The sequence below is a fragment of the Dasypus novemcinctus genome, chromosome 21 (assembly GCF_030445035.2).
Source record: "Dasypus novemcinctus isolate mDasNov1 chromosome 21, mDasNov1.1.hap2, whole genome shotgun sequence".
NCBI classification, from domain to species: Eukaryota; Metazoa; Chordata; class Mammalia; order Cingulata; family Dasypodidae; genus Dasypus; species Dasypus novemcinctus.
The window spans coordinates 29,555,266-29,566,400 of NC_080693.1; the positions used below are offsets into that span (position 1 = coordinate 29,555,266).

General features: G+C 39.5%; 1 protein-coding gene across 1 annotated transcript; it reads left to right on the forward strand.

Moving 5' to 3' along the window:
- The first annotated feature begins 9,414 nt into the window (after positions 1 to 9,414).
- On the forward strand, positions 9,415 to 10,368 carry LOC101410728 (olfactory receptor 3A2-like). Its single transcript, XM_004476282.4, has one exon. The coding sequence runs from the start codon at positions 9,421 to 9,423 to the stop codon at positions 10,366 to 10,368; it is 948 nt and encodes a 315-aa protein (XP_004476339.2). The 5' UTR covers positions 9,415 to 9,420.
- The last annotated feature ends 767 nt before the right edge of the window (positions 10,369 to 11,135 follow it).

Genomic DNA, 11,135 nt, shown 5'->3' on the forward strand with positions numbered 1-11,135 from the left:
AATTTTATTAGTCACTAGAAATCTAATCTTACCCCTTTTTCAGGACAGTGTTAACTTGCATAATGTTGCTCAAAAGCACAACATTACTTTTGGCTTTGCCTATGTCCTTAAAATTTGGCAGTGCCTCCTCTCCTTCCACTTCTCACAAGGTAAGTCATCACAAACAAAAGAGAAACAAGCATTTGTTCCCCATCTTGATGAACCTGTAGATTGGTACAGACTTTGGAGGGCAATTTGATAAAGTGAATCAAAGGCCTGACAATAAAAATTTGGGGTCCGGTGATTTTACATGAGGAGTTTGTCCTAGGGAATAATCACATAAATGAACAAAGATGTATGTACAAAGACATTTACTACCATCTTGAATAAAAAGGAAAACTCTGAAAACTAAATATAAAATGATAGGAAATTTCTTAAGTAAATTGTGATACATTCATTAAACACTGGAATAATGTACAGGAATTAAAGAATAATGTAGCTGTACATTTATTAACATAGAAAGAAGATATGATTTTTAAATGAAAAAGCAAGTTTCAAAAGAATTTTAGTTATTTTTTAAATGTATATTAAGAGGTGTGGTGGTTTGGAGCTGTGTGTTCCCCCAGAAAAACATGCTCTTAAAGTTAATCCAGTCTTGTGGGTGTGAAGCTATTGTAAGTAGGAAAACCTTTGGATGAGTTTACTTCAGTTAAAGTCTGGACCACCTCAGTTAGGATGGGTCTTAATCCTATTACTTGAGTCCTTCATAAATGAATGAAATTCAGACAGAGAGAAAGCCACAGGAAGCAAGAGCTAAAGGTCAACAGAACTCAGAAGAGAAGGGAGAAACCAGGAGAAGCCACCATGTGCATTACCATGTGACAGAGGAGCCAAGGACCAAAGAGGACTTGCAGACAGGCCCAGAATGCCAGACTTCAGAAAGAAATCCTCACCTTGATGATGCCTTGATGGTGCCTTGACTTGGACTTTTTACCAGCCTCAAAGTTATGAGCAAATAAACTCCCATTGTTTAAGGCAGCTCATTGCATGGTATTTTCTTGAACATCCAAGGAAAATAAACAGCAGGGTTCAAAGTTTAGAATTTTCACTAAATATGATTAGCTCTCTTTGATGGTGAAAATACAGGTACTTATTTGTGGCTGGTTTGTCCTTCTGCTATTTCTATAATAAATGCATGATATTTAATAAAAATAATAAAAGTTAAAACTTTTGTATTTCTGTCATTATACACAGGATATATTCCATACATCTTAACATGGCATTCAAGGCCTGTCAAAAATCTCTCCCTGTCTGTCTCTCAGCTTCATCCCTATCTGCTTCTTGTGTCACAAACGACAATGCAGAATCACTAGCTGAGCCTGCTCCCCTCACATGCCAGTGGTTTCCTGCCTCCCTGCCTTTGTTCTTTGGTCCCTATTTAATTAACAACAGCACTTACTGTGAGCCAGGCACTATGCAAAGGGTTTTTGCAGATTATCTCATTTGATCCTCACCACAACCCTCTGAGAGAGAGGAAGCTATTCTAAATTAAAGGTGGGAAAACAGGGTTTAGGGTGGTTAGATGGCTTGCCAGAGACTCACGAGGCATAGAGCTGGGGTAAGGACTCAGGCTGTCTCATCTCCAAATGTGAGCCTCACTTCTACACCACTGCAAATCCCTCTAGGGCAGGGGTTCTTAACCAGGAGTCCACAGACCCCCAAGGGGCCCGTGAAGAGATTTTAGGGGGTCTGTGAGCTTGACTTGAACAAAATTAACTTATTATCTTTATTTTCTCTGATCTCTAACTGAAATCTAGCATTTCCTTCACTTAATGAATGTATATAATGAATTACAGTAATAGTCATTTAATATCACATTACAGTTGTAGCATATCTCAAAAAATTGCTTACACTCATCCATACTTCAAAATTATGGTAGTTGCTAGACCCAATGCTAGTTAAGTGTCATAAAACTATCTACTGGTACATTCTAAGAAGGGGTCTGTGGTTTTCACCTGACTGGCAAAGGGGTCTGTGGAACAAAAAAGGTAAAAAATCTCTGCTCTAGGGTGACCATTCCTTGTCCTGCTGCTTTTCCAAGATAATAATTCCTTTGCATTTCATCAGTCTTAGCTTAGCTCTCATCAACTTGGACACCTTCTCCAAACCCTCCACACTAAGATGTCTGGTCAGCCTTACTGCCTTGGCTCCCCTTAAATCCTGCTGGGAGCACACCCATTGCATTTCAAATGTCTTCTTCCCCCAGAAGATTGAGAGCTTCTGACCTACATTGGTAACCAAGTGCAAGAGCCCTATGGTGCCCAGTCCTTATATTAAATGAAGGACTGAAGGACTGTATGAACATCAAATCAATTCAATTCAGCTCTTCTTCAAGGTCAAGGTCAAGCCTTGCACCTGGTGGAGTAATTGTCCCATATCTAATTCAGTGCCCTCTTTCCCAACTTATCCTTATGTCAAACTCTGAAAGGTTTTCCCCAGAAAGAGCCCATCCAGGGCCCCATGCATATCCTTGCTCCTCAGACTGTAGATGAAAGAGTTCATCATGTGTGAAGAGCATACATCACTGTGGCCACAGAATCCTTCATGGAGTAGGTGTGGAGGAGCTGCAGATACACTGCAGATATAAAGTGTTCCATAGAAGAGGGAGACCACAGCCAGATGGGAGGCACAGGTGGAGAAGGCTTTGGACTTCAGTATTCAGAGGATGGCTCTGACAATTCAGACACAGGAAAATTCAAACACCCTCAAAGGGGGTGAGGAAAATGAAGCAGCCCATGGTGATCTGCACTTCAGTGTTCTTTACAGTCCATCATCCAACCAGTATGTTGTACTGTTGGTGTTCACGTAGAAATGAAGTAGTAAACTGTAGCCACCATTTGTTTATCATCTTATACTATTGGAAGAGAATTTGCATCAAATCACACATACTTACCTCTCTTAGCCCAGAAGCAAGACACAGAGCCCAGGGCTCATGGTCATGGTATAGTGGAGGGGGCCAACTACAAAATGAATTGGCACAAAATTCATCTGTTCTCTGTAAGCCAAAGTGCAGTGATGAAGACTGCATTATCAGCTACTGATTCAGTTCTTAGCTCTGCCAATTTCTAGCTGTGAAACTCCAGGGGGGTTACTTGTACTCTTTATGACTTGCTTTCTTCATGTACAAAATAGAATGGGGCAAGATTAAAATTAAGTAATACAGTGCTTAACACAAAGAGCTGGCAGGCAGTGACCACTCAATAAGTATTGTCTATTATTATAAAAATAGGTTAAAATACAATACAAAAGAATCCCATCTATATTACCAACAAACTAATCTCAGCATTAAGATATTAACCAGAATTAGATAAGGTCTTTAAATTCTTCAGAGGAGGACAAAATGAAAGTCTAATAAATGGATACATATGTCAAAATTCTAAATAGAAAGTTTAAATATTGCATAGGTGCATATTCCCCTGAATTAACCTCAAATTTTACCATTTGGAAGTCAAAATCATAATAGCGTTTTTTGAGAAACAAAACAATTTTAAGCATGGAAGGGGAATGGTGTACATTTAGTTCAAAGGAGGGCCCCTCTAGCTGCTGGGAGGAGCACAGATTGAAGACAGACAGGAGCAGAAACAGGGAGAGTGCTCAGAAAGCCACTGCAGAGGTGAGGGTGGACTGAACCGGGGCAGTTAAGGAAGACATAGAGGAAGAAAATACCTTGTCACATCTGGAGGTGAATTCATGAAGGCTCAATGGTGGACTGGATACTGGAGATAGAGTAAAGTGTGAACTCTAGGATGACTTCCCATTTCTGACTTGAGTAACTTGGGGTGGGGGCAAAATGAATTAATATGGGAAAGAGTTTGAGCTCCTGAGAGACAAGCAAATGGTGGCTGGCAGGACTTGGATAAATGAGTCTTGAGTCAGAAGAGATGTCTTGGATGGGGTATATATTTGGAAGACATTGGCATGGAGACAGATGAGCTCATCCACAGATCAAGGAAAGAAAGAGAAAGGAAAGAAGATGATCCAGAATCAAGGGCTAAGGAGACCAGAAATGCCGACATGGATTTCACTGGAAGAGGAAAAACCAGCAAGGGAGGTGGGAAGGAGTGTCCAGAGAATAGGAAGGAAAACCAAGGCCATTTGCTTCCACATAAGAAGATCATAACTGGGGAGTTAGGATGGGATTTAAAGACCTCCTACACTCTTTTCTCGAGAAACAACAGAAGGTTAATATTATTGTTAGTCAGTAAAAAAATCTTTTGAACTAAATGTAGACTCTGTGTACCCCTATATTTTAAAAAATGACCAATGTTTCATCTTGTTAGTTCACATTTTTGTCTAAGCAAGGAACATAAGGTAGCTAATAAAAATTTGAACCAAAAACATTTATAATGTAGTTCTGATGTTTCTATTACATTTTACAATGTACCTTAAGAGCATTAGGTTGAAAGGGATTATTTTGATGGTCAGAAAATAAAATGCGCATCCACCCATGTGGTTATGTCAAATATTAAGAAGTAAAATAGTGAAAGATAAGTTAATTACTTTATTCAGTAAACAGTTTCTAAAGAATCTTTCTTTCAGCCAGTAGGGAAATACTTACATTACACAAATTGGTCTTTCACTGTTGCAACCAGGAATTGCACCAGAGACTGCATATATGCAAGGCAGGAGTTCCCATACTGAGCTACACCCACTCCACATCTTACTTAGCTTATAAAGCTACTCTTGTGTTTTTTTCTGATTTTAAAAAATGTAAACAAACAAAAACACTAAATTAGTGTGTGAGGATGACCACAAGGGTGGGCTTTTGGGCTTTGGCAAAGTCTTATTTTTTTATCAGGGTCTTTGTGCCCAGGCTGATTGGTTGCCTTACAATAATTCACTAAGCTACACTTTTGGGTTTTGTGTATACTTCTGTATCTCTGTTTCACTTTATAAATCACACTCACAAAGTAAGATACCAAAATACTGGTAAAATCTGACAATGCAACTCAGTGAGGATGTTGGAACCACAGAAACTCTGATTCACTGCTGATGTGAAGACAAACCAGTAAAGAGCTTTGGGGAAAATTTTGCCAATATCTAATAAAGTTGGAAGTATCAATAATGTAAACACTCAATTTAGGCAGTGAAATGATAATGAAAGGCAATAGCGGTTGCCATATGTCAGCACAGTAGTTCAGAATGTTGAGCTGGGCGTTGTGGTCGGAAAGGAAGAAAGGGAGGGTGGCAGAGGTTCTAGCAATAATGTACTTCCTGACCTGGACGGAGTTTACATAGTGCTTATATGACATAACTTGTGACCATGTACATTTATGCTTTATTCAATTTTCAGTGTGTGAATTAAATTTCACAATAAAATTTAGAAAAACTAATGGATATTAACACTACTCATGAGAAAGTTAAAACCTTAAACTTATCGTTATTAATAATATACAACACATATTAATGCATAAAGCTTTTAACTAAAAAAAATAGAAGATCTATAACAAAATAATCCAAAGGAAAGAAGAAACAAGGAAAGTTAAAAGAAAAAACTAATTTATTAGGATACAGAATTCAGATGAAATTAAGAAATGTAAGAACCAATTCTGTTGGAAATTCCTAAATAAAGCATTAAATAAATATAAAACAAAATTCACAAAATTACAATCGGAAGGAGAAAATCACCACAAAGAAAGAGGAATTTAAAAATATATGAGAATAATATGCATAATGACAGAAATAAACTTGAAAACCGTGCCCCTATCTTCCTCTCTTTCTCAAGGTTGACATAGTTATTTGGAGCCTTATTGGTCCACACAAACTTTACTTTTTGAGAACACACGCACAAAAAATCAAACTGGAATTTGTTCAAGATTGCATTGAATTTATACTTTAATTTAGGAAAAATGCTATCTTTATTTAGTTCTCCTTTTCAAGTACCTGGAATATCCCTCCAATTTTTTCAGATTATCTTCCAACTCTGTTAGAAAATTAAACATTCCTTCAGAGACGTCTTCTATGTATTAGTTAAATTTATCCCTAGATACTTCACAACTCTGTGGATATGTTATTTTTATTACATATTCTTCGTGGCTACTACTGGTGTGGAAAATGATGAACTTATTGATGATCTTGTAATGGCAATCTTGCTCAACTCTTAATTATAATTGTTTGCTTTTTTCTTTCATATCATATTCTATTAATGACAGTTTTCTTTCTTCCATTTAACTTTTACACCACTTATTTCTTTCCATTTCCTTGGAGTACTATCCAGAATCTCTAGGCTCAACTTGTTTACTTTCCTTGCCTCTCTCCCCATCCTTCTCTAATTTCTGAGACCTCCCAGGGGTAACTCTGAACTGAAGATAGCCCTATGAGACAGAAGATAGTTTATTTTCTCCTTGTTTTCTCATATACAGCCCCTTACTGGCTATTTGGATGATTAACTGGGTCTGCTGTACTCCTCTTCTGCTTCCTGAAAAGATCTTCCTGGCTTCTATGCCCATCCCAGGGTGAGTCATCTCATGGGTCTTTCTTCTGCTATTAAAAACAGAGAAGGGGCTTCCATTGCCAGAAGCTCAAACCTGACTCTACACATGGTACAACTGATGCCCCAAGAGGAGAAAAAGCATTTAGAGGGAGAGGTGGGACTATAGCCCAGAGGTCCTAGCTTCCTCTCTGGGCCCCTTTGCCCTGCCCCTCTTTCTTGGATGAAACTGCTCTCTTTACTCCTAGGGGTGAGTATGAGGGGCTCACTGAGTCCAGCTCCCTACCAGGACCCAATCCATCAGGCATCCTAGAACTTTCACTCCATCAGAAGGTCTTGCTGGGTCTTTTAAGGAAAGAAGATCTTCTTTCCTTACTGAAAGACCTTGTTGGAGTTCCAGCCTAGAACATTGTCTTTACTCTTAAGGAGACTGGGGCTCATTGTGATCCCCTGAAGTGGTAATGCCAGTGGAACTCCTCAGTGAAGGGCATCAAGGAGACCCCAAGGACACCCTGGATGATCAGAGGTCATCCCAGAATTCCAGGGATTTTAATCAAGCTGCATCTCTAGGCACCTAAGGGTTAGGCAGCAGCAGTTTCCTTGCCCTCCTATCCCTGACTATGACTTATTTGTCCATAAGTCTTTAGGGAAGTTTACATGAAAAGAAAAATGTCAGCGTATGGATTGTTACAAAGGGAAGTAGCAGTACGTGCAGCAATTTTGCACTGTGCTTTGCCCCTACACAGCCCCTAAATCATACTAATCCATAGAAGGCTTGCCCATATTCCAATAAGAAGAAAATCATCCTTGACCACTCCAAACACAGTGATGCTTCCTTTTTCTGAAGTACTATGGGCATTTTAAATATCCATTTTTTATATGAGAAATAAAGAGTACATATTATGTGCAAAGTGAATTATTACTATAAGGATTCCTATTGAAAAACTGAATCAACATTTATTCTGGCTTCAAGTTGATTACAGTGAAATAGGGGAGATATGCTCTATAGAGAAATGACTTTCCTAGAAGGTAAGTAGTAGTAAGTTTCATGCAACAGTGTGGAGTTTCGGAGACAGAGAGTTCATGTTGAGATTGTGAAATATTAAGGAAGCATTAATTTAGTGGCCAGCATTTGAATGAAGTGTTGAAATATTGGGGCATATGGAGTTGGAGGAAAGCTGTCTTGGGTGTCAAAAATCATGAACAAAAAGTGGAAAATCATGGGGTCACAATCTAATATGTTAAGATGGACCCAAGAGAAAAAATGTAATCATTCTTTAATATGACATATGTAGAGTGCTGTTATCCACCCAATGATTTGTCTAACAGCAAAGCATTTATCAATTGCCAATTTCATCAATGATGATCAGGCCTGTGGAAGATTACACCCAACATCCCACCCTAAAAAAACATATAATCTTAGAATTTTAAGAAGCTATTAGAGGTCACCACATCTAATTTCTCATCTGTGTGGAAAACTCCGCTGCAGCTTCCCAATTGCTTGAATAAATACAATGGAGTATGGTTCAATGACCAATAGGGGTGACCACTGAGATAGTTTCAAGTTGAGACATTCTTCTGCAGGAATAGAGAGATCAAGGAGATGAATGTTACCCACTTTCTGTGTAGATTAAGATGTAATGTTACCCACTTTCTGTGTAGATTAAGATGTAGTTACTGCCTTGGCTTCAAGCCTAGCTGGAGGTGCCTTTGTAGAAGGGGGTCTAAATAACCTGGAAGGGCTGCTTGCCTTTTTTGTCATGTAAGGAAAAAAACACTGAAGAGGGGAAGAAGAAGCCATCACCAGGGCTTCCAGAGTGCAAAGAAGCCAGAGGTTCTCTCTCCTGGCTGGACATTAGAATCATGTGGGAAACAGTAAAAAAAAAAAACATCCATGCCCAGGTGTCCCCCAAACCCAATTAAATCAGAATTCTTTATGATAAGCCCTGAGCAACCATACTTCCATTTTATGGCTTTTTTTAGGTGAATCCAATAATCACCCTGATGGAGACTCTGGTCTAAGAGAGGGTCAGCAATTGCAGATAAAATACTCACCCCCAGTGCTGTGTAAGATATCTTAATTTTCTGTAACTTCTCTGTTTGTTATTTGTTTAAACTATTGGCTCTTCCCTTTCAGGATTATCTATAACAGTAAAATGAGAAAGACCTGTGTCTTAAATTTAAGGAAATGACAAGACAGGGAATGTGCAGGTGGTAGCTGAAAGTGCCCAACCAGTGGTATTTAAGAGAGGCATGATATATTAGAATCACCTGGGGTACTTTAAAAAATGTTGATGCTAGCTCCGATGCTCAGAGATTCTGATTGAATAAGCCTGAGATTGGAGCCCAGGTATAAGGACATTTTAAAACTCCCAGATAATATTGATGGCATCAAATGCTGACTCAGTGTGGTGGATTATCTATGAGAAATGAATGGCAAGTTGATTTCCTACAGTCTTTGGGGAAAAAAGAAAGCAAAAGGCAAGAAGGAAATGTCTGAGAAGTGACTTTGGGATTTTACCAACTACAAGACCCATATGGTTGTTCTAAGACATTCGGTGACAGCAATGGATTGGAGACCATGGGGTACATACTTGGTAATCAGAGAATGGACCCAAATCACCCAAGTGTATTAAAGGAAAATGGAGGAATTCCATCTTTATCTTGCTACATTGAAACCTGCTTTTAAAAATATGGCATTTTCCCAAGTATTCTGACCCTTTCAGCTAGGAGAAAGTGGTAGGGACAAGGCGGAAGAGGCATTGGGCATCTTGGCTGAAAGCAAGGTAAAGTCATTGAGGTGATGGTGGAGGTCCATAGGTGAGATGTGACCTGGAGAGTGGGAAATTCTTCACCTAAACAGCTGGGAATTTACCATGGCACTTTGCACAGAGAGGGCTTACAATATATATGTTGAATAAATATACTGAGGACATTTTCTTGAAAGGAGAATGGAACCAGAAGCTAGGACCAACATTACAGCAGTTACTGAATTCATTCTTCTGGGATTAGTGCAAACAGAAAAGATACAATCTGTGGTTTTTGTTTTCTTCATCTTTGCTTATCTGGTCACAATTGGGGGCAACCTTGGAATCCTGGCAGCCATCTTGGTGGAGCCCAAACTCCACACCCCCATGTACTTCTTTCTTGGGAATCTATCAGTGCTGGATGCTGGATGTATCACTGTCACTGTTCCTCCAATGTTAGGTCGGCTTCTGACCCACAAATGTGCAATTTTCTATGATGCCTGCATCTCCCAGCTCTTCTTTTTCCATCTTCTAGCTGGGGCAGACTGCTTTCTGTTGACAGCCATGGCCTATGACCGATTCCTGGCCATCTGCCGGCCCCTCACGTACAGCACCCGCATGAGCCAGGTAGTCCAGAGGATATTGGTGGCTGTGTGTTGGGCTTGTGCCCTCACCAATGCACTGACACATACGATTGCCCTAAACACCCTCAACTTCTGTGGTCCCAATGAGGTCAATCACTTCTACTGTGACCTCCCACAGCTCTTTCAGCTCTCCTGCTCCAGCACTAAACTCAATGAACTGCTGCTGTTTGGATGGGCTTTCATAGTGGCAGGTACTCCTGTGATTCTCATTATTACTTCCTACATCCACATAATAACTGCAGTTCTACGAATGCGCTCAGTAGATGGCAGAAAAAAGGCTTTCTCCACCTGTGGCTCCCACCTCACCATGGTTTGTCTATTCTATGGAACAGGTATCTTCAACTATATGCACCTGGGTTCAGAGGAGCCTTCAGACAAGGATAAATGGGTTGGGGTTTTCAACACTGTTATCAACCCCATGCTGAACCCACTCATCTACGGACTCAGAAACCCAGATGTGCATGGTGCCCTAAGGCAGGTAATTGTGGGGAGACAGTCACTGAGATGAGAGGTGATAGAATCTCTACTTTCCTACCTTTTTCACTAACAAATATGCCATATGAGGAGAGACCAGAAAAATTGGTCCATAACCACCTTTTTGTCTCCTACGCCAGAAGACCGGGATTATGTTTGTCCAAAAAAGGAGAGCCATATCTAGTTCATTCATTCATTCTTTCTTTCAATAAATTTTATTGAATCCTTTCTATGACTCAGATACCTTTCTAGTGCACCAGCTACATGGCTGTGTACAAAATAGACAGTCTCTACGCTCACAGAATTTCCTCTCTAACGAAGGAAAATAAAATAAACTCATGGCAGTGGGAAAAATATGCTGTATTTTAAAAAAAATTTTTGTATAAGAGTTTTATTTTTTATTTGTTTTTACTTGGCCCACTGGATGGAACGAGGGAAAGTGTGGGCTATGGTGTGGAACACGGGACATGGGGTGCAGCGATGCCCGGAGATGTACTCACCAGATGCAATGGATGTGACATGATGATGGGGGAGTCTGTTATTGGGGGTGTGGAGTGGTGGGGTGGGGGCGGTGGGGCGAATGCGGACCTCATATTTTTTAAATGTAATATCTTTTTAAAAAATGAATTAATTGAGTAGAATTTGGGAAAAAAAACATTAGAATGATATGACCAAAATACAAATGAATGGTGAAATATTACTAAAAAAAGAGCATATTTACAAAAATGTGTTTGTATTATAGATCATCAATTTATCTATAGTTTCTCTGGTCTAGTTATTCATTCTAAAAATAAATGCTGA